Raw genomic sequence first — 24,085 nt, 5'->3', positions numbered from 1 at the left:
TACTATTTATGATAACATATAGTGGGTTTATAGTTTTTATTTTTAATTTACTTTTAAATATTCCTTAAATGTCTTAATGTTAATTTCTGAAAGGTAAATATCAATTGATATCATCAGAAACAAAAGCACTTTGGGGTTGTCAATAATTTTCAAAAGAATAAAGGGATCTTAAGACCAAAAAGTTTGATAAGCACTGCTATAAATAAAAGTGATATTTTCGTAATGAGATTTAAAAATAATTTTGGGTTTTAAAATTCAAACAAATATTTAACCCCAAATCCCCACATTTTATTCATTCAACAAAAATTTACTTAATGCCTATCATTTATGTACCAAGTATTATGCAACTATGCTGTGGTATTCCTATTTATTTCAATTATTCACCACTGTTCATTTTGTTGGCTTTAAAATAAATAAGGAAAAAGGGTGTGTTCACATGGTAAAATAGCATATTTCATTGTATTCAAATGCACTGATCGATTATTCCAAGTACTGTGACTACTGTGCCATCTTGTGTTCAGTAAAGAAATTGCACATTATTTTCATTATTTTATGCCTACCAATTTTCTAGTTCTAATAATTGCTGAGAGAAGGTGTCAAAATGTGCAATTATGTTGTGGATTTTAATTCTATCCCTCAATTATATTAATGCTTTCTTCATTAATTTTAATGTTTTGCTATCATAGGCATAAACAGTCTTCCTAATGAACTGATGCCTTTTATCATTATAAAATGTCTTTATCTCTGGTAAGATTCCTTGTTTATGTCTGACAATTCTTTTTATCTGACATTAATATAGTCCAACCAATAAGGTCCAACCAATAATGTTGTTTACTGTTTGGATAGCACACTTTTTTCCATACATTTACTTTCAAAATATCTGCCTTTAAAGTATCTGTCTTATGGATATCATATAGTTAGGTCTTGATAACATATAAATAGATGCACACCTGTGCACACACACACAGAGATAATCTCTTTTAATTACAATGCTTGGTTTAATTACATTTAAATTTACTAACTAGCTGAATTTAAAACTACCCTTTTTACTAATCCAAGTTTTCTGTTATGTCTCTGGTTCCCTCTGGTTTCTCTGCCTTCTTTTGGGCTAATCAAATTGTTTTTAGAATTTCAATGTATCTTATCTATTGGCTTTTTAGCTTTAATTCTTTGCATTGTTTTTAAGTGACTGTTCTAGGAATTGTAGTATATATATCATCAACTTTTACCTCCTTACTTAAGAGTTAAGATTGTACCCCTTCACACGTAATGTAAGAACAATTCACTGTTCTCTACTTCCTATCCTTTATGTAACTCCACAATACAATGTTATAATTTTTGCTTTAAACAATTGTACAATTTTTTTAAATGAAGAGGGCAAAAAGTAATCTTTTCTTTTACTCACATATTTATCGTTTCCTGAAGATCTAAGCTTCCATCTGGTATCACTGCCTACCAACCTGATGAACTTCTTTTAGCCCTTATCATAGTACAAGTCTGCTGGTAATAAATTTCAGTTTTTGTTTATATGAAAAAGTCTTTACTTCATCTTCATCCTTAAAGAATTCTATACCTTTATGGATATAGAATTCAGGGTTGATAGTGTTATTTTTTTCTTCAGCAGTCATTTTTAATGTTTTCTCTGGCTACTTTTAAGATTTTCTCCTTATCTTTGGCTTTTAGCAGTTTGAAATGTTAGGATGAATGGTAACATATTTAGCAGAATGAAGAAAGATGGAAATAAAGCCTATGTATAAGCTGGAGAAGAATCTCTAAAAAAGTCAATTTGTTCAATAGAACCCCCCAAAGGTACAAGATCAGAGATTCCAGGTAGTTCTGAAAGTTGGACTGTAAGAAGGTCTCAAATTCAACACAAGAAGGAGAATGACCCACAAATCCCCTGCCCCTTATCTCACACAACCAAGCAACAACCCTCCTACCCAACTCTGCGAGAAGTGTAGGTTTACTCTCTGGATAGGATGACCCAGAGAGACACTACACTTGGGGAAATAGACACAGTTGAAGTGGGAAGAAGGTCCGAACTAAACACAAGAAGTCAAAATCTACATGTCAAAACATTAAGACCCACCTCCTACGACCAATATCCATTCCTCAGATGGTTTCCAAGACACTTATTTGCAGATGATTACAAGATTCTTCTTAAGGGGAACAGATTGGCCCAAGTTTGATGCCAATGCTGGAGGGAAAAAAGAATTAAATAGATACTTCCCTAATAAACAGAATGTGATAAAGGCCTCTAAGCACTTCAAAAGGTCAACTGGAACAATGAGAAAAAACCTCTAGCACTGCAGGTCCTACATTAAAAGCAAGGTAATAGCCAACCGCTAGAGAAATTTGAAATCTGTGGTGCACTGATGGTAACAATAGCAACCATATACTACAAACCCAGCTCAACTATTAACTAGACTGACTCAACCTAATTGCCTGCCAGAAAAAAAAAGTACCCATTTCTAAATGTAAATATCTCAAGTTCTACTGTCTACATCTATATGTAATGTGTGACATTCAATTGAAAATTACAAGTCACATCTTTAAAAAAGAAGACAAAACAACTCACTGTCAAGAGAGAAAACAGCAATACAACCAGACCTACAGAGGATACATATGTTGGAACTATCGGACAGGAATGTTAAAATAACTGTAATTAATATTTTTAAAAATCTAGTAGAAAATGTGGATGACATTTAACAGATGGGAAATTTCAGCACAGAGATGGGAACTATAAAATGGTCTAAAGGAAATACTAAAAATGAAAAACATGATATCAGAGTGAAGAATTCCTTTGATGGACTTACCGACAGACTGGACACAATGGAGGAAAGACTGCAAAAGTCAAGAAAGAACAACAGAAACTATCCACAAACAGAAAAAACCCAAAGAGAAAAAGAGTGAAAAAATAGAATGGTATATCTAGGAGTCCTGGGACAATACAGTCTAACATATTTGTAATCGGAATGCCAGAAGAAGAAGAGAGGAAGGAGAAGAAATATTTGAAAAGATGATAGCTAAAAATTTTCCAAAATTAATTTAGGGAGCCCCAAGCAGGAAAAATGCAAGGAAAACCATACCATAAACTACTGAAAACCTAAGAGAAAACTCTTAATGGCAGTCAGAGAAGAAAGAAATCTTATATATTGTGGGAAAAAGTTAAGAAGAAAGCACAGTTCTCATTTATGCAAACTAGAAGATGGAGTGACATCTTTAAAATGAAAAAACCATCAATCTAGAATTTTATACCAATGACAATATAGCTATCTTTAAAATGAAGGGAAAATAAAAGCATTTTCAGACAAATAAAAGCTGAGAGAATTCATTGCCAACAGAGCTGTACTACAAAAAATGTTAAAGAAAGTTCTTCAGGAGAAATCTGGGTCAACACAAATGAATAACAAGCATGAAAAATGTTAAAAAATGTAGGTAAAAAAAGAATTTTTTTTATTCTCTTTATCTCTTTAAAATATATGTGACTGTATAAAGTAAAAATAATAACATTGTGGGGTTTACAGATTATGTAGAAGTAAAATGAATAATAATAAAATAAGGCACAGAAGAGGGAAATGGAAGTATATTATTACAAAGTTCTTATACTATACGTGAAATGGTATATTAGGTCATTAAATATGAAATGTCCAATTTTGAAACAAAGTTCAGTTTATTGTATCTCAAACAAGAAGCAGTACAATTAATCAAAGTATGAAAATCCCTCAACTGGGTTGTGAAATAATTAAAATATCCCTACCATTATGTGGTTTAAATGTCCTGCCCACATTAAAATCTACACAAGATTCAAAGAACACTTACTGAACAGTAACCATGAGCCATGTCCTCTGCTAGATGCAGGGGATGTAGGGAGAGTAGTAATATATTAATGTTCTGAAATTCGGTTTAAGAATAAAGACAGAAATATAAAGAAGGGCCAACACCTCAAGCACTGAGGAAGAAAAGTCGAGGGGAAGAAGCAAAGTCAGGGAGGGTCAGAGTCAGGTTTTCAAAGATGAACAGACTGAAGGAAAGAAGCTGTTGGAAGAAAGGAAAGAACTGAGGGTCTCAATGGAGGATGTAACAGCCCAACATCATAGATAAGGCTGGAGAGGACTAGTAAGAGCATCTACAGGGACTAGCCTTAGAAAAGAAAATGTCTTAGAAAAAAATGATGTCTTTGAAAGGAGTATGTCTTTCTGACATTAGAGAGAGAAGAAAGAATACAGATATCACTCGAAGTTCCTTACATTCACTGTAAACATCTGTGAGTATGTGTGTATGATTTCTTTCTCATACAAACACACCATCCCTCCTCTGCATGTTTTCTGGAGCCTGGAATATTGTTCCCATTCCTCTCTTTGCCTAGTTAACTCCCATTTATCTTTCAGACCTCAGCTCAATCTTCTGCAACCGTCACCCTTAGCATACCTCTCCTTAACACACCCTAGCAGACTAGAGTAACACTTTCTGTTCCCCAGTGGGATTGTAAATTCTGTGAGAGTAGAGGCCACCTCTGTTTTAAATTTCCACATTATCCCCTAGAACCTGGCATAGCACATGACACATAGCACACCCTTGAGAAATACTGATTAATAAATGAACCAAGAAAGTTAAAACCTCCCTTCTCTATTTCTTATGAATGACAACTACATAGTCACCAAAAAAAAAAGCAACAACTGTTTTATTAAATTACTAGAGATAAAAACTATCTCAGAAGGACATCTTATATGATTCTTAATTAGCAATGTTAATTAACACAGGAGAACAGTTACAAGTTAACAGACATCCCATGGTAATTTCTTAATGAATGAATTTATATAATGTCACTCAAAGTGAGAAATACAAATGCTAAATCAGGATTAACTCTAGAGTTAAATATATAGTGAAAGAGAAGGCAGTACAGGGTAATAATTTAAGCATAATAAGCTTAGAATCAGGCTGCCTAGGTTAAAATAGTGGCTCCATTCTCATCAACTATGTCTGGAAAGGTACGCTACTTCCCATTAATGCAATGGGCATTAATATTTTCCCTACCCAGCATCTACTTCCCATCTAGCAACAGCAACATTTTTGTTCAGGGAGCCACTCTCTTCTGTCAGTCATGTATGCTTCAGTTTGACCCCACTCCAAGCTACAGGACAAAGTATATGACATAGGTTTAGGTGAATAAATACAGCATTTTCCCCTAAATAGAATTACTATTCCAACAATGGGAGCATAATCAAAACTATGCCAATCAGAGCCAATTCTAAGACTTTTATTTTAGCTATTAGATAAATAGAACTGGAAAATTACTAGAGTTGGAATTCCTATGTCATCTTGGTGCTATGAAGGAAGAGTTAACCCTAAAACGGAGCACTCTCAGAAGGGAAACCAAAAGATGCTGTGAAAGCAGCTCCTGGGGATAGGATCTGAACCCCTGCATCTGCATTGATTCTCATCTGTAACTTTTTAGTCAATTTTTGCTTTCTGCTTAAACCAGGTTAGGCTAGGTTTCTATTACTTACATCCATGAATCCCTAATATACTTTCTCAGCTTCAGTGCCCTAATCTGTGAAGTGGCATTCCTGTCTCATAGGTCTGTTATGAAAATTAACACTTAAGCACATAGCACGTACCTGACACATTATGAACCCTGCTAAGGTATTTACAAACAGAAAACACTTCCTATTAAAAATATTGAACCATATAAGTGATTTTAATTTAAAATCTGAGAATTGTGTGACTGGGTAGTTCAAATGTGCAAAAATCTCTGGCTAAAAGATAATGGCAAAAATCAAAACATGTAATAGAAATTACAATATTGAATTTGCCATTACCCAGTAATTCAGGCATTAACCAAGAGTATAATGAGCATTACTGCAAATTATCCCCACAAATATATTGATGCCAATGCTAGAAGAAAAAAATCTTAAAATAGCTACCTCCTTAATAAAGAGTAGAAATCAATGAAATAGGAAACAAACAAGCAACAGAGAAAATTAAAAAATTTATTTTCTTTAAAAAGTTAGTAAAATTGATAAATTACTCATAAGACTGATCGGGAAAAAAAAGGAAAGAAAGAAACCCAAAATTAGCAACAACGGAAATGAAAGAGGGTAAAGAGCATATCATAGAACCTAAAAATACTAAAGAATAAGAGAATATGGTAAGTAACTTCATGCCAATATATTCAATAACTCAGATGAAATTGATAAATTTGCTGAAAGACACAACCTATTTAAACTGTTACAAAAACAAGAGAAAATTTAAATAGCCCTATATCCTTTTTATAAATGTAATATGTAATTAAAAAAACTTTCCCACAAAGAAAATCTCAAAATATTAACTGAAGTTTGTAAAGCACTGTGTCAACCAAAGAAAACACCTGAGGATTAGATGAAGCCTCCCCAAACCATCAGGTTTTTTCCTCTACTGGATTTTTAATGAATGGAAGAAAGATACACAGAGAGGAAAAGTTGAAAAAAAAAAAAAAGGAAAGGAAAGCGAAGGACAGTTTAGAGCAGTGGTCCCCAAGCTTTTTGGCACCAGGGACCGTTATCATGGAAGACAATTTTTCTATGGACCGGGGAGGAGGTGATGGTTTGGGGATGATTCAAGCACATTACATTTATTGTGCACATTACTTCTATTATTATTACATTGTAATAAATAATGAAATAAATAAATAATAATAAATAAATAAATGAATAAATAATGAAATAATTATACAACTCACCAAGGTTGGGGACCCCCGGTTTAGGAGATAAAGACAGGATGAAAGTAAGAGAAAGCAAATAATCTTAGATGTCAGTAAGACAGAAGAACTCATAAAATAAACAAAGACAAGATTATTTGCATTTACAGACTAGAATAGGCAACCTAAAAAATCTATGGGTTAGGTTAGAAGTGAATGAATGAAGGGAAACATACCTCTAAAAAAATGTTGATTTGTATTCCCTAAGTGCCAGCAGAAGATAGTTATTCAAAAATGTGCTGTCAAGAAGAAATAATAAGGATAGTACATAAAGTAGACAATCTACAGAATAGTTGCACTAACTGCAATAATACTGCATTATTGTTTAGATACTATATTGCTGTGATAGTACATTGGTTTAAATTAAAACCTTAGTTCCAAATTTGAAAAACTGCTCCTAGAAGAAATTTTCAGATAGAAAAAGTTTCTCTGACAGAAATAAATAATATTTCAGTTTCTCAAAACAGAATTGAAGCAGGGAGCTGAGGAACTCTAGAGAAAAGAACTTACTGTTGGAAAAATCAGCTCTATTTTTGGTGGGTTTGAATCTAACCTAAAAAATATAAAACTTACATTACTTTATCATTACTGCAGTATAAATCAAAGATAGTCTAAAGAAACACAGTTGATTCTTGTTAGCCATGGCAGTTATGTTCCATAAAGTTGCTGCAAACACTAAATTAGTGAATACCGAACCACTGCTCCCCAGACAAAATAGCAGGTTAGGTTTTTGTGAGCCTCTGGTCACAATATTTTCATCAACCAATCAATATATAACCTTGCTTAATGTTTGTATTCTGTCTCAAGATACCTTATTTAATACATATTGTTGATTCATAAACATTGAACTGACAGCCAACAGCACTATAACTCATGTCTGAATGAAGCTTATTTAACACCTAGTTTCTCCATAAGGTACACCCCACAGCCTTCTTGACATAGAACTTCTGCACTATTCTTGAGAGCCATTTTAAACAATGAAATCACCAACTAAAAGCACAAAAATGTAAAAAAGATGGCACTAAATAGACCTTGAAAGTGACACTTGTTTACAATATGACAGCTGAAACAAGAAAGCAGAGCATTGTCTTGTTTGACCTCAGCTAATAAAACGCATGACAGGCAACACAGATTTTTTTTACTTCTCTGTACATGTCTGGAAATGACTATAAAAGTGTTGTGAGTATTGATTTTGAGCTTACAAATAAATTGTAGCAAGTAGGCAAATTTGCAAATACAGAATCCATGAATAATGAGAATTGACTGTATTCACAAAAATTTACACTACTATCCCAAGTAAATTTTAAAAGGAAAATGAACCTAGAAATCTAAAAAACTGCAACAGAAACATAATGGGACTAAATACTGCTTCTTGGAATCAATTTGCCAAGTTTTTAAAAATAGTTACAAAACATTAAAAATGGAGACCCATTAAAAGTCACTTTTTTTTTTTTACAATAGGTAGTACCATTTTTTATGGCTGAGTAATACTCCATGGTATACATATATCACATTTTATTAATCTATTCATGTATCGATGGGCACTTGGGTTGTTTTCACATCTTTGCAACTGTGAATTATGCTGCTATTGTATTATCCTGGATGGAGCTGGAGCCCATTTTTCTAAGTGAAGTATCATAAGAATGGAAAAACAAACACCAAATGTACTCACCATTAAATTGGTACTGAATGATCAACGCTAATGTGCACATATGGGAAATAACATTCATAGGGCGTTGGGCAAGTGGGGAGTAGGAGAGCATAGGTAAATCCACACCTAAAGAATGCAGTGTGCTGTCTGGGGGATGGGCATGCTTGTAGCTCTGACATGGGGAATGCAAAGGCAGTTTATGTAACCCAAAGCATTTGTACCCCCGTAATACTCTGAAATAAAAAATGGAAAAGAAAAAAAAAAGAAAAAGAAAAGAAAAGAAAAGCACTATAGCCAGTCAGAATTCCATCACTAGGTGTATAATATAATAAAAGCATCATTTTGGCTTAAAAAAAAAAAAAAAAAAAAAAAAGAAGTCACTTTTTCAGCAGCCCCAAGCAGGTCTCTTCAATTTACTAGTATATGGCAATCAACATTAGGAGAAATCAAAGTGTGCTCATTTCTAAATTATAAATGAAATCAAAATCCATTAAATCCCATTTGGAGGACCTAATCTGCTAAATCTATAAGAACAGAGACACCAGTCCTTTGTAATCAACTTTTTTGAAACACCATTTATTCAAATGACTGTTACTATCAGGCCACACTTCCCTCACCCTCACAAAGACCAAAAAGACTATATCCCATGCTGCCAAATGATGACTTCACAACTTACCCACTCACTACAATAAAACATATCATACTACAGTAATAGCAGTCTGATCTAGGCTCCACAGAGCTCTCACAGATGAGGGATTTAGATGTTTGCTCGAACCTTCACATTTGTAAATTATCTTTAATTCTTGAAAAAAGGACAAAGAGCAATAAGTGAGAAAATTACAAAAGCACAAGTTAATGGTAAATTCAACAAAGATTTTAAAAAGAAATATCTATGTCCCCAACACATTCCTTCAAAGTTCCAATTAACTGCTACTCCATTATAGTAATTACATATTTTACACAAAACTGTGAAAATTAAATGAACAAATTAGGAACTCCACATACCTGTCTTAGAAATCATTCCAGACCAATGCCTACATTTTACAGTTTATACATTTTACAGCCTGCTACCATCCAAGCAGGAAGGTATCCTGCTATTTTACCATCATTTTTAGGTACATGATCAGGCTCAGTATACTGAACATGAAGCACAAATATTGCTACATACTCAAAAAGAGAAAACAGACCTCAATATTAGCCATAAAAACCCACACCAAATTGTATATTTTCTAAGATTTCTTGAAGAGATTCATTGTGTCCCCCTCATCCTGATCAGCTGAATTCAGACCTGATCTAAAAACAGGGCAATTGCTATAAAATGAAGAATTTAATACTTAAAAAAGGGGAAAAGAATGACACAATCACAGCATGTTTCTCTATGGTACAGTTTTGATTAAAACTTAGGTCCAAACATTATCTCTGACCTTCAAGGCTAAAGAAACTATCAGTAATATTTTAACTTAGAACAGCTATCAAGACAATTACAGTTAGTCACGTATTAATATTTTATTTTAGTTCCATTTAGGATCATGTTAGAAGTTACCAGTAATCTGTTTTTCTCACTCAACCTACTGTCATCCTGGTTCACCTCCTATTATCATCCGAACTTCTGTAATGAGCTAAGTGCTTTCCTTGCCCCATTTCAATTTACTACACCTACCGCCAGATTAATCTTTCCAAGGCATACTCTGACCATACTTTCCCCACATTCAAATCCCTTCAATAGCTCACAGTGCATCTAAATGAACACATTTCTCAGTCTGGCTTTGAAGCTCATCCACAATCTGACCTAACATACGCTTCCAGACTTCTTTCTTACTCTCCATGATTGACCTAAACTCAAAAACACATCAAGCTTTTCTGTGTGTTTGGACCTTTGTTTAGGCCTTTCCACTTGGATGTACTTCCTCAGTTCATGCTGAAATGCAGTCCACTGCTTCAAGGCTCATAACCATCAAAAAAGCACCCCAGATTTTCCCAACAACCCCAACACCCTCCCTTAAATCTGCTATCACTTTCTTTGTCGCCTTCTTATGGCACGTCACTCAGCCTGCTGTCTAACACGCATTTATCCTTGCTCCAAGGGCAGGGTCTAAATTGAGTGTTCCTTGATTTAAAAAAAAAAATCTGTCAAAAAGAGAAACATCTTATTTTTGCAAAGGGAGAAAAGTCTTACTATTGATAGAGTAGAACACATTCCCCAACAGAAACTTTCTTAAAATTCATGATTAAATCAACAACCTTACCAGAAGAGATGCCAGTACATTCAACCATTATAGGATATATATAACTGGGAGCAGTATACAGGTAGAGCACCTCAAATCCAAAATCCAAAATGGTCTAAAATCTGAAAATTTTTGAGCACCAACACGATACAAAGAAAATACTCATCGGAGCATTTCAAATTTTGGATTTTCAGATTTGGGAAGGTCAACTGTTAAGCATATATTCGAAAATCTGAAAAAGTCTGAAATCCAAAACACTTCTGATCCCAAGCATTTCCAATAAGGAATATTCAGCCTATGTTACTTTTCAAACACAGCAATTCAATCCCTATCCCCATCAATACATCAAATGAATAATAAAGTATAACTTTATTATGATGACCCTACTCTAAAAATGCCTCATTTATCTAATTTCACTAGGATATGAAGGTTTCATGTAATCAAGTTTTCTGCAGAAGTGGCTTCCTACTGCAGAAACAGAGCTCAGGCATGCCTGCAGCCTGGCCCAGCTGAGCGATGCTCTTGGGACACTGACCTTGACTTCACCCAGTCTAGCAGAAAGCACTCAGTTACAGTAAACAGTCATTTTGTACCAGTTACTTGTACCTAGTAAAAGGTAGACAGCATGAAGGGATGATAAGGGGGGTATATAAAAAAAAAAACTATAAAAAGGCAAAAGGAGCTTTTTGCACTTGGCAAAATCCTCATTCTAGATTCCTGGTACTATCCACGTTTATCTGTTCCTGAAGAACTTTGGGGAGAGCAGCTGTTCTGTCTTGAAGTAAGCTATGTCATCACACGCTAGGAGTTTCCATATCCTTTGCCATTAAAAATTTCACACTCTAATTGTGTCTGTTATAGGTTGTGTGTCCCCCTCAAAATTTGAAGGTTTAAGCCCTACCCACCAGTAGCTCAGAATGTGACCTTATTTGGATATAGGGTTGTTGTAGATGTAAAATAAGATGAGGTCATGCTAGAGTAGGGTAGGCCCTTAAGCCAATATGATTAGTGTCCACATAAAAACAGGAAATTTAGCTGTTTGTTTTTTTTTTTTTTGAGACAGAGTCTCACTGTGCTGCCCGGGCTAGAGTGCCGTGGCGTCATCCTAGCTCACAACAACCTCAAACTCCTGGGCTCAAGCGATCCTTCTGCCTCAGCCTCCCGAGTAGCTGGGACTACAGGCATGCGCCACCATGCCCGGCTAATTTTTTCTATATATTTTTAGTTGTCCAATTAATTTCTTTCTATTTTTAGTAGAGACGGGGTCTCGCTCTTGCTCAGGCTGGTTTCGAACTCCTGAGCTCAAACAATCCACCCGCCTCGGCCTCCCAGAGTGCTAGGATTACAGGCGTGAGCCACCACGCCCAGCCTTGGCTGTTTTTATATGGAAAAAAAAAATCTTCACATGGCACACAGGGAGAATGCCACGTGAAGATGAAAGCAGATATTGGTGTGATGTTCTACAAGCCGAGGGACTCCAAAGACTACCAGCAAACCACCAGAAGCTAGGTGAGAAGCACAGAACAGATTCTTCCTCAGAGTCATCAGAAGGAAACAACCCTGTCAATGCCTTGATCTCGGACTTCAAGCCTTTAGAATTGTGAAATAATAAATTTCTGTTGTTTGAGCCACCCAAGTTAGTGGTACTTTGTTACGCATTCACAGAAAACTAATACAGCATTTCTTGGTATCTTTTTGTTGATCATATCACTGATCCACTGTGATAACCACCACACACCTCTTTTTAAGTAACCAAACTTCTTAATAATAAGTGTTAACATTCATTAAACAAACACATATCAATGGCCTCTATGTGTCAGTCTCCGAGGACAGAGCAGTAAGATTGACATGGTCCCTCTCCTCATACAGGTTATAGTGTAATCAGGATCACTGACAACAAACCAAAATCATACAATGATAAAATTACAATTGTGGTAAGAGCAAAAATGATACATTTCCCTTCCCTCTTTAAACAGATGACAACAGACATATTTAAACACATCCATATGGCTCAAGAACATCAGTATGGAGGCTCGTTTACAGTTCCATGTCGTTCACTTTATTATAATTGCTGCCCTCCTAGATGCCAGGTTGTTTGCTACCATGAGGTCTGCTTCTATCAGCCACTCTCTTGTCTGCACAGCTCCTCCAATGTATCAATCTCTAATTTGGAGCTTCTCATTTACTATACACTCAAAAAAATATCAGGTAATAACACTGCTAAAAACATACACTATATAACAAAAAATTGTTATGAGAACTGAACTCATGGCTTTAACGCAGGACTTTCAGGTTTACTTTGGATACTCAGAGACATTTTTTCCCAACAGAATTCTGTTACAAGGTACTGAGGTAGAAAGTTACTCTATATAAACTGGGTATTACTGAATAACTTTACTGCACTACATTGCCTGGCAAACACTTGCTTCCTTTCAAAGGGAATATGGTACAAGGATACTAGAAAAAAATTTTCCATTTCAGAAGTTCACTGTTTTCCTGCATCAGTATGTAATGGTTACTTAAGGAAGAAGTACTGTTCCAAGTCAGAATTATATAATTTATTATCCAGTACAAGGCCTATTTTTGTTATCTAATTATGAATCATATCACCAAATAACATGACTATGGAGTTATATAGCATTATGACTGGAAAGCCCACGAGAAATTTTTTGAAATATTTAATAAATGCCACCTACCTCTTATGCATATCCAACAATCATCTTTTCTGTTGTGTTTTTTAAGCTCTTCTTCAGTTACTTCAATTAACCTGCCTTTTAATCCTGTTAAATCCTTTCCACTTTTGGTCAGTCGAATCCAATCCATAAGACTTCTGCCCTGTTTCAAAGGTACCTAAAAAAGAAAAAGGAAAGAATTAAATTTGGCTTCTTCAAGTTACTTACTTTCCCTTTTCCTTCCTACTGCTTGGCTTCAAGCTACTTCATTACTCTTAATCCCATTTAAAAAGATAATAAAATTCAAATCTAGTAATTCTACAAATCCTCTTACAGCTTTAGGAAGCTGCCAAAATTATTTTTGCTGTATTTGAACTATAAATAGAACAATATTTAAAATACCTGGGCTACAAAGCTGGGCTTAGAAATTCTGTCACACAAATTTTTATCACAATGCTATCACAGTAGTCATCCCTCAGTATACCAAAATCCACACATGCTCAAGTCCCTGAAATAAAATGGCATAGTATTTGCATAGAACCTATGCACATCCTCCCACATACTTTAAATCACCTTAGATTACTTATAATACCTAACGCAATATAAATGCTATGCAAATAGTTGTTATACTGTATTGGTTTTTCACGTATTATTTTTTATTGTTGTATTGTTATTTGTTATTTCTTTTTTCAAATATTTTCGATCTGCTGTTGGTTGAATCCAAAGATTCAGAACCCACAGCTATGAAGGGCCAACTGTATAATAGGAATAGTATTAAACCAAAAACCAGAATATAAGTTCTGGTCCTGGCTCTGTCACTAATATGTTATAGTCACCAATTTGAACTGAAATTTCTTCACCTTAAAAATCAAAAAAGATTTGACAGAAGAGTTATTTTCTGAACTGTTAACTATAAACAGAACATGAGAAATCATTAGCCAGCAGTCTGTTTTCTAAGAGTCCACTGAGAAACAAAGTTTATCAAATAGTGGAAAATAATAAAACTGTGACACTGTAGGGAAGTTGGCAAACTATGGCTTGTACCTGTTTCTATGTAGTCTTTGAGCTAAGAATAGTTTCCACAAGTGGCGGTAAAGAGGCTGAAACCTTATGGAGCACTCAAAGTCTAAAATACTAATATTTACTATCTGGCCCTTTGCAGAAAAAGTTTGCCAATCCCTGGCCAGAGAATTTAATAACAGGATGTGTGGGGGTTGTATTTTGTTTTGTTTCACAAAATACATTTTCAAGGCTTTTAGACAAGAGGTATTATTAGCATTTACCAGTTAAGACAAGACAGTGGAAATTTTTCAAGACATTTCTATGGAACTGTCTCAACTTGTCTAACTAGTTTGTAACACAGTACCAGAAGAATGTTTAATGCAAAAGCAGGCACATTCAAAAAAGTTTATACATCTCACTTTCCTGAATCATGCTTATTTTATGCATCCATTTACCCTAAAGGTAACCAAGTTAATAGATCTGTGGTGCCTTTCCAATTTTACATTGCATCCTATCAATCTACAACATCCCATTCGACCATCACTGAAACTAGGTCTCTTGGTCTCAATAAATGAAGTGTGAGAAACTGATCTTTCCCATCCCAAAACAAAATGGCTGGTCTCTCTCCAGTCCTTAATCCACAGAATAGTTAATCTTTTGGAAATGCAAAGCAAATCACGGCCCTCCCTCCTTCAGTGGCTCCCCAAATTATAATGACTCTAAATTCCCTAGTGGTTTACCATGTCTTAACAATCTGATCATAGTCCACCTCACTAGCTCCCCATTGTAACTTTTGCTCTTTCCCATGATATGCCTTAGCCAAATGGGAACTGATTCTTTGATTTCTTGATTCCTTGATTGTATTCAAGCACTTGATCACAGCGATGCCTCTTCTCTGCCTGGATAAACCTCCCCCCTAACTCCAACATTATTTCTTCCACTTCTATGACCCCAACTCCTTCGTGGTCATAACACCCTGTTGTGGTACACTGTAACTGAGTGTTTACTTGTCTGTGCAGCCTATGAGACTAAACTTCTTGAAATCAAAGGCCACATCTTCAGTATGGGGCAGGTTCTCAATAAATATTTATTCACCAGTATTAGTAGAAATAATAATAGCTATCACAGACTGAGTGCATGCAAATCTGTGAGGTTTGAATAAAAGCCTCAGGGCAAGTAGCATTAACTGAGTACTTACCAAGGCTATGCTAAGAGAAACATTATCTCATTTAATCCTGTGACCAATATTGTAAAATGGGTATGTTAACACCTGAGGAAACAGATTCAAAGAGATTAAGTGGTAGATTTGGGAAAAGAATCTGGGTCTTTCTCACTTCAAAGTCTATGCTTTTGAACAATTACAGTAACTTCTCACATAATGTAAACCATCGATTCTTGGAAACTGAGACTTTAAGTGAATCAACTTTATCACAGACTAATTGCTATAAACAAGAATTAAGTTCCTAGAAGACATTTCTGTTCACAAAAACATTACCAAACTCTAAATAAAGACCAAAATACTTCTAATGTTAAAATTGAAATGAATGTGAGCTATGCATACCTTTAAGATTAATAAAAACAAGTAAGATAATTTTTTATCCCATTATTCAAATTCAGGGCCATGGGTGGCTGAAGCCTATCCCCCCAGCTCAAGGTGGAAGGCAGGAACCAACCCTGCACATGATACCATTTCATCGCAGCCCATGCGCGCGCGCACACACACACACACACACACACACACACACACACTCACTCAGACTGGGGCAATTTTGACACACCAATTAACCTATTGTACACATCTTTGGGATGGAGGGGAAACTAAAGTATCCAGAGAAAACACACAAAGACATGGGGAGAACGTGCAAATTCCACACAGACAGTGGCCCCAGCCAGGAATTGATTTTTTTTCAACAATAGAACAAAACAACATTATTCAGGGGCCTCCTTTATAATACACAACCTTCCCAACTAGGTTCTATTTTCTCAACCTCTACCCATTTCACCCAATCCTGACTCAGTTTCTAACATGTTCAAAATTATCTTGTTTCACAAAGAAGGAGAAATAAAAGAATGAAATCTGAGTTTTCCTTTGAATTGCACAATAATTTTATTTTGTTCTGTTTTTAGACCCAAAGACTTACCTTTGTCATCGCCACCTGTGTGATTTTGTGTCTCTGTCTCTATATTTTCTCCTTTAAATGGATGCTGAGAACATAGTTGGTAGTATTAATGGAAAAGGGCAGCAACTCATATTCTAATTCAGAGATTCTCTCTGGAAAGGCTACACTATTCAGTAAAGTATTTAGCTTAAAAAATGAGGTCGAATATCAGAGAGAAGACACGTGATTGGATGGCTGGAAAGATATACCTATTCATGAATGAAATTTCACAGAACCACATTACAAACCAACATGATCTAAGGCAACACTTCTTAACCAGCTTCCTTTTCTGTGAAATGAAGATAATAAAAGCACTCACTTCACAGGATCACTGTGAAGATTAAATGAGTCAATATATGTAAAGCACTAAGCACTTTAGTTATCAGTAAGCAATATATCTCAGCTATTATTATTATAGTTGGGGTTACAGACCTCTGAAAAGCTAATGAAAGTTACAGATTCCTGAACCCATATTCTCATGTCGGAGCAGAACTCCAGGTCTACATGGAGAAAAATAAAAAAAGTCAGTGGAGGTCCCAAATGAAGCTAAGACTCAAGAGTCAAGAAATGAAAAGAAAGAGTTGCCCAAGTAGGTGGAAGTCTCAAAAACAAAATATGAATATGTGGTTATAGAATGAGGAAGCAAGCAACATTTCATGTTGCAATAAACACAGGACACAATTTTTATTAAATTTTGCAAATATAAAATACATTCTTACAGTATTCCACCTGTTGCTAACAGTAACTATCCTCAAAAAGAAACTCAAGAGTTTTATATCAGCTTCAAAGTCATCAAATGATACTAGTGGAAAAGGCAGTGATGAAACAATAAGGTACCAGAGGAAGGAAGAAAGGCAGTATGACTTGGAGAGATGCGTCTGTAAACCTGTTGGGACCTTCTCCAATCTCCCCTAGCTCCAGAAGTCCCCACTCTTGCACAGATGGTCACTGTCGCCACTGCCAAGCCTTTCCCTTCTGCAAGGGAACCCACATCACTCACAACTCCTTCGGACAGTGAAGAACAAAAGACCAGAGAGAAAACGTTGAGGGAAGGAAGCCAATACTGAGTACCTATAATACAGCAAGCACAATGCCTGGCCCTGTCATACAGATTTGAATTTAATTAGCGTGAAAGAACTTAGAGGAAGGGAACTGACAGTGGAATAAAGGAGGATAAAGGAACGAGAAACAGACTAGCAGGAGAGAGGGAGGGAGATTAGAAGAGTTCGAGGACTACAGACAGCGTGGGATCAGAAAGAGGTCGCCAGCAAGGGCAGGAAGAAATGAAAGCTAGAGAGGGGAACAAGAGGCGGGAGCGGAAAAAGGAGAGCACAGAGTGTGCCAGAGCTAAAACGCCGGCGGGAGGCGAGCGCTAGGCGAGACTGACGGTGTCACCCACTTACCTTGCTACGCCCCCCGGAGGCGACGCGCTGCTGAGAGCTGGGGGCCGGGAAAGACTGGGAAGGGACGTTCAGCATCCTGAACCCCCTAACGCAAGCCCTGCCCGGGGTCTGCCCCCGGACGGACTCGCTCGGGTAGACCCCTCTCAGCTAGCACCTCCGGCTCCGGCTCTAGGGCCGGGCAGAGGCCAAGCCCCCGACCCACTTCCGGGGTCGCCGCGGGTGAGGCGCGCCCTGACGCAGCACGTCCGCGAAAGGCGGAGCCAACCAGACGCAGGGAGGACCGGCTGGGGCGGGACCGAAGGAAGTACGCATGCTCAGTTACTCCTGCGTCCCGAACTTCAGCACTGGACGGAGGTGACAGCTATTTCGTGGAAAGATCAGAGAGTGAAGCTGTTCACTAGCCCTAGTGCTGACCGAATATGAGAATAAATTCTTCAAGAATCCTGTTAACCCAGAACACCAGTGTCTGTCCCTTGCTAAGCAGTACCATCACACTACTTGATATATGGAATAAAATAACACCATTAAAGCATTTTGGCTTCTCTGAAATTCTCTCCTGTAAAGCACTAGGCTGTACAGGAAAGAGCTTCTCACCTTTAAGAGTGAAGGTATCAAGTGCCAACAGTCACTACGGAGGGGTAAGAAGAAAATTTCACCTTTAAGCACCCTCAGTGATTACTGACGAATGAGTAAAAGACTCCTTTTAGTAAAGTCTCCTTTACTAAGAGAGTTAGAAAAGCCTCCTTCTGTTCTATTCACCCACTCATAAATTCTTCCTCCTCATATAACTTCCTGTCTTCCTGGAAGATACAGGGAATTGTGTACTGATGGAGCTCACCCCCAATTGTGATGTTGAACAGCTACTTTTAAGAGTCAGACAGATTTGGTTTGGATGCCATCCCTGCGCTTAACGACTGAAATGTCTATGCCAATTACTTTGGTATCTCTCAAAGTCTCATTTCCCTATCTAAACAATGGGCTTAGGTTTTAGTAAGGATTAAATGGTAATATGTAAACTACATAGTACAGTATCTGGTTAATAGTAGATATTCAATAAATTTCAGTGGCCCTTTGTACTATTCCAACACATTAATGAGATATGTACAAACACTGTGCAGGTAAATACCAGTCCCTAATGCTCAAGGTTCAAAGTGGCGACCTGCTGGAATTTTTTTTTTTTTTTGCATGTACCTTGGGGAACACATAGATCCTGAGAGTAGAATCTGATAAAAGGAGAAAGTTTTCAGAAGAAAAAAATATAGTTCTAAATCACCCTCCCCAGCCTCCTTTTATTATTAACTTTTCCTAACTCTAAACACATTGTCATGGTTTGAACTTGCTCTATTTAATTACCTGGTTCTTAAAGTGCCTGAAAATCAAAGTTAGGTTTTTAGCACCTTTTATGTTAGAAGAAAAAGTGTGTGAATATATGTAGCCATTCAAGTAGGAAGCATTTTCAGCTAGGTAACCGGCTCTGATCTTCATCTCTACCCACTATCATTCTCAAATATTATAGGAATATTTTTATTTGCAATTGAAATGCTTATTGTGAGAAGATTGTATTTGAGCTAACAGAACTGTATGACCGTAGTTTACTACATTACCTTGACCTTGCAAATGACTCCTGTTTTCTCTCTCATTAAACGATGATGTATTCTTCTATGAGTCTATATAAGAAAAACTAATCACTGAAAATTAATTCACTTCCCATGAAAAAAAATCTACATAAGAATATGAAGAGCAGGAAACCAGAGCAAAAGAAAATAAGTAATGTTGAAAAATATTCCATATCTGCCAAATTTCTTAGCTCCCCTTTGGACAGAAATGGAAAATACTATCAAATTCTGGCCCTTAGGCTCTACTTTTTAAAAATTCATGTAAATCACTTCTATTTAAACATTTTGTTTTAATTCTAGGGATCCCTTAATGTAGCATGGTTAGTATTAAACACCCATGCTATTTTACAATTGGATTTAAGGACTACAGAATATTAAAGTGAAAGTTACTTTACTCATCATTTATTTAAAACTCCTACAATTTAAGAGCCCTAAGATTGATTCCCTTTCTCAATTATAGACAATGATTTAATGGGTGTTTCACCATCGGCTAGCAAACCCATAAAAATAAATGGGTGATTGGTAACATAAGGGGATTTTCTTCATTATCTAATATGATAATATTAATCTGTAACTACAACATCCAATTGGGATCAGGAGGAGATAGCAGATGTTACAAGATTCAGTCTAAAAATTAAATATTGTCATTCTTTGCAAAATTATAACTAAAGATAAATTCGTAATTTAATGAAGAGAACAAAATCAGCCTTGGTAAGTCCCAATAGTTATAATACAATGAAGACATTTGTAATGGCACCTATTTTAAATTCTAACATTTAGTTCTAGTGTAGGGATAAAAAAGGCCAAACTACCATAGTAATTACAAAATATTTCATTTTATTAATAATTTATATACAAATAAATTAGTTTAAAAGGATTATGATACATTTATATACTAAATTTAAATCCTATAAGCTTTGAATGTCATCAAAAGTAACTAATCACATTAATTTTCACAGGTCAGCTCCTCAATTTCATCTTCGCTATCAGAATCTTCATAAAATGAAATTGTGGCTTGAATTGGAAAATTTTTCAGAAGAGCCTCTGCTTCCTGATATAAGTAATCATAACACTTTGATTTTGGCCAAAATAGTCTGAAAAAAGCAGACAACATAATATGGGTTTTTGTTTGTTGTTTGTTTGTTTAACATTCAGAATCCTTATACTCATGAAATGGTCAAATTTCAAGAGATCCATATATTTAACAACTGATTTATGCCTTTAGACACAGTCTTCAGGTAGAGAGTTTAAAAATGCAACAGCTTTCATCAAGTCTACTTGCCAAAGTATCAATAACAGGTTGATTATTTTAAATCTTCATCCAAGCTTTAAATTTGATCAAAAAATTTACACCAAGCCCTGTGTAAGCCTAAGATCAATATCTAGGTTATTTGAGCATTATGGATATATTTATTCTTAAAATATAGAGAAGATTTGTCTTCCCGTTTCCAAATTCCTTTGGAAAAATGAATTCTACCACTTAATGAAACATTCTGATGATAGCCAATTCTGTAAAAACGAAAAAATATTATGCATCTTACACGAAGGTGAAAACCACCTACTATCTTGCCTAAAACTCACAGATTTAACTCTTAGTTATAGATGTAGCCGTTGTAAGTTCAGAAAATTACAAAAAAAAATATTAAGGTTTGTCTATGCATTCACAACCTGAGGCATAGAGAAAGGCTACATCTGATGCCAACCTTGATCCCATCTCCCTCCTCTCTCCCCATTCAACTAAATCTGATTCTTCTCAGTCTCCTTTGAGGATTTCTCTTAGATGTATACTGTTTAAATGCTGGCCTTCCCCCAAGGCTCCATTGAAAATGATCAGCTCTCCCCTCTACACCCGCTAGGATGACCTGACCCACCGTTAGGATTTCCCCAACCCTTCATTTCCATAGGCTCCCAAGTCTGCATTTCCTTTTAAGATCTTGACTCTGGGCCCCTGGCTTCTATATGAAAGTCTCTACTGTATACTTCTATTTGAATGCCTCAGAGTCATATTAAATATGCTAAATGGAAAATTAGACTCATTATCTTCCTCCCCAAATCTGTTGTAAGCCCTAATTTCCATTCTTTTAGTACAGCATTCACCTGGTCACCAGACACAAACATGGGAAGTCATTCTGGCTTTTTACCTCTGCTTCATCTATCACATCCAATACATCATAATCTATCTTGTCACCTAAGTATTCCCCAAGTTCACCCAGTCCCATCCCCACTTCTAATGTCTTAGAATGACTCTTCATCATTTCTTAACTGAACAATTGCAAAGCTTCCGATTTCACTTTTCGTGTTCTAACTAGGACTATATAACATTTCCTTAGTGATTTTTCTGATACATAAATCTGACCACACCACTCTTCTGGTTAAAATCATTCAAGTAACCCTCAATGTCACCTGCAGAATAAAGTCCATGGGCTCCCAACACCACATGCAGGATCAGCATAAAACTCAATGGTCTACAAGATCTGGCCTCTGGCTACCCTCCTGGAATGAACACAGCTTCACACACTTAAATTCTAGTTCCTTGGAGCTCCCAGAAGGAGCCATACTATTCCATGATCCTGCATCTCTTTTCCGATGTTGTTTCTTCTGCCCCTCGTCCGCCACCTTCCATCCATCTGGCTAACTTCAAGATTCAGCCAGGTAATCACAACCTACCATGCACACTCCCCTGACACTTCCCTCTACGCTTGACAGAGTGGCACTTCATCCCCTGTCCATATTGTAAAACTGACCAAACTAAACTCCTATACAATCCTTGCCATGTGCTGTGATTATTCTTCCCTGAGTCCTTCACTAGTGCTAGCACATGGTAGGAAATTAATCAACATATATTGACAACTGTGTGCTATTTATAAACACATACACACTTTACAAACATCATATAGCTCTTCATTTAACAGCTCTCTGAAGCAGGAAAACTGCAGAATTATTAACCTTTCACCTGAATAAAAGCCATGAAGAATTTTAGAGAAAGGCTGACTTCCTGTGTCTGGAATAGTAAATTAGCTCCTCACTGTTACGTTAAATAACTTGACTCCTTTTACAATTATCCTTAGTAATCTTTAGGATTTTTCCTTATATTTCCATTTTCTCTTATATACCAAGCTTGATTTGCTGTAAAACTGTAGCTATTAATCTAAACATACACACTATGCCTGATATGAAGTCACTTTCACTTGGACCCTTGGATTAAAAAAAAAGAAAAACTGTTTTGCAGGCACAAGTTGTTACCATTCTTTTACTACACCATCCACTTTCCCTCTTCATAATATATTCCTTAAGCATTTACTGAGTATGTACTGATTAACACTTCTTTTATGTGAAAGCGTGAGCTCCTACATTTTTCAAATCGATGAGTAATGGACCTCTGCGAGTGGGAAGGTAAAATAACCTTGAAGATTTTTCCAAGAGAGAGAAACTGCAGGACCAACTGCTGATCTGGGCTGTGCGGTGCCCCTGGCTCCTCCCTAGGGCTGGAGGGGCGGGAGACCTTTGGTGAGGCCCATCACTCACCTGACTGGGTGTCTGTATTGGGACAGCTTTCCTAAGGCTTCGGTCATTCCAGGGCCATCAGGCATCTGGGGACGAAAGGAGATGAATCGCAGTTACCACCCACCTCCTTCTAGAAAGTGGAAACGTGCAGGACCCAGCGTTTCTCGTGCCTGCAGCGAATGTGACCCCAGGGCTCTCAGCAGCCTTGCTCCAGGCCCGATCCGTGTGGCCCAGTCGCTCTGGGGGGGACACATCTGTCGCGTCAGCACCGTTAGGACCACTAGCAGGCGCGATCTTAAGCGAGGGGCAGGATGGATGCGTGTGTCCCTTGGGCCCCGCGTCCCCGGGCCTTGATCCTCTGCACCCCCGCGAAGCGCAGCCAGCCACGCGCGGCTCACTCACCGCCTCCGCGGCGTGGTGCTGCGCCGCTTCCTCTTTCTTGCCTCGGGCGTCAATCCAGGGTCTCCAGAAGCCTGCGGATCTGCGGGATGGGGAGCACAAGGCGCGCAGAGGGGACGTGAGCCCAGACCTGGGAGGATCTACCAAAGCCAAGCGCTGGCACCAAAGTGTCGGGGGTTGGAGAGCCGAGGGGAGGAGCTGGGGAGGCGCGGGCTGGAAGGACGCGGGAGGAGGGGGTGAGGCGCAGAGCCGCGCCAGGAGCCTACCCGGAGTCCGCGCCCCCGCGCCGTGCCAGGCCATAGGGGGCGGCGCGCTGGCCCGCTCCTCTCTCTGCGCTCCCCGCGGTCTCCATGACGCAGCGGGGCTCGGAGGAAGGCTGCTGCTGGCTCGCTGGCAATCCTGGCCCCTTCCACCAGGTCCGGGACCCGAGCTTTATATAGCCCTCGCGGCCTGCTGCAGATCGCGAGGTTCGCTCCCTCTCCGCCCTTCTCTCCCCTGCTAGCCGCATAAACAAAAAGGCTGCGCGTGAAGGCGCACCGGGCTGAACTCGGGGTGCGAACGCGTGCAACTCCCAAATGGCCGGGGAGTGGGTTTTGTCGAGCGAGTGTTAATCGCCCTTCGACACATGGCTGCGGTGAAAAACAACATTCGCCCGAGCAGCCAATTTCCACGTGAAAAGGCCAGGAGGGGATAAAATTAAGCGATTCTACACGTT

General features: G+C 37.5%; 2 protein-coding genes across 3 annotated transcripts in view; both read right to left on the bottom strand.

Annotated features, from left to right (window-relative positions):
- The window catches only part of LOC105805317 (cytochrome b5 reductase 4), a 76,683-nt gene extending 58,598 nt beyond the window's left edge, over window positions 1–18,085 (bottom strand). Inside the window, exons 1-2 of one of the 2 annotated variants that reach the window (XM_012638188.1) lie at window positions 17,852–18,085; window positions 13,312–13,465 (exon numbers count right to left, since the gene is read on the bottom strand). In XM_012638188.1, coding sequence (XP_012493642.1) covers window positions 13,312–13,465; window positions 17,852–17,926 — 229 coding nt within the window. In that variant the 5' untranslated portion in view covers window positions 17,927–18,085. The remainder of the gene's footprint in view (window positions 1–13,311; window positions 13,466–17,851) is intronic. The other variant, XM_012638189.1, reaches the window with a different exon arrangement.
- Window positions 18,086–20,287: 2,202 nt separating this feature from the next.
- On the bottom strand, window positions 20,288–23,870 carry RIPPLY2 (ripply transcriptional repressor 2). Its single transcript, XM_012638187.1, has 4 exons — window positions 23,637–23,870; window positions 23,374–23,452; window positions 22,993–23,057; window positions 20,288–20,561 (listed from the first exon to the last, which is right to left on the bottom strand). Exons 1-4 carry the CDS (start codon window positions 23,720–23,722, stop codon window positions 20,414–20,416), a joined length of 378 nt encoding a protein of 125 aa, XP_012493641.1. The 5' UTR covers window positions 23,723–23,870; the 3' UTR covers window positions 20,288–20,413.
- Between the last annotated feature and the right edge of the window lie 215 nt (window positions 23,871–24,085).

The sequence above is a fragment of the Propithecus coquereli genome, unplaced genomic scaffold, assembly GCF_000956105.1.
Source record: "Propithecus coquereli isolate 6110/MARCELLA unplaced genomic scaffold, Pcoq_1.0 Scaffold127, whole genome shotgun sequence".
Classification (NCBI taxonomy): Eukaryota; Metazoa; Chordata; class Mammalia; order Primates; family Indriidae; genus Propithecus; species Propithecus coquereli.
The sequence above is the reverse complement of the archived record's forward strand: the minus strand, read 5'-3'. Positions and strand labels throughout refer to the sequence as shown.

Coding starts and splice junctions, on each gene's coding strand:
- RIPPLY2 (XM_012638187.1), bottom strand. CDS start 23,722: ATGGAGACCGCGGGGAGCGCAGAGAGAGGAGCGGGCCAGCGCGCCGCC. Junction 23,453..23,636: donor CGCGGGGGCGCGGACTCCGG/GTAGGCTCCTGG, acceptor CCCATCCCGCAG/ATCCGCAGGCTTCTGGAGAC. Junction 23,058..23,373: donor AGCACCACGCCGCGGAGGCG/GTGAGTGAGCCG, acceptor TTTCGTCCCCAG/ATGCCTGATGGCCCTGGAAT.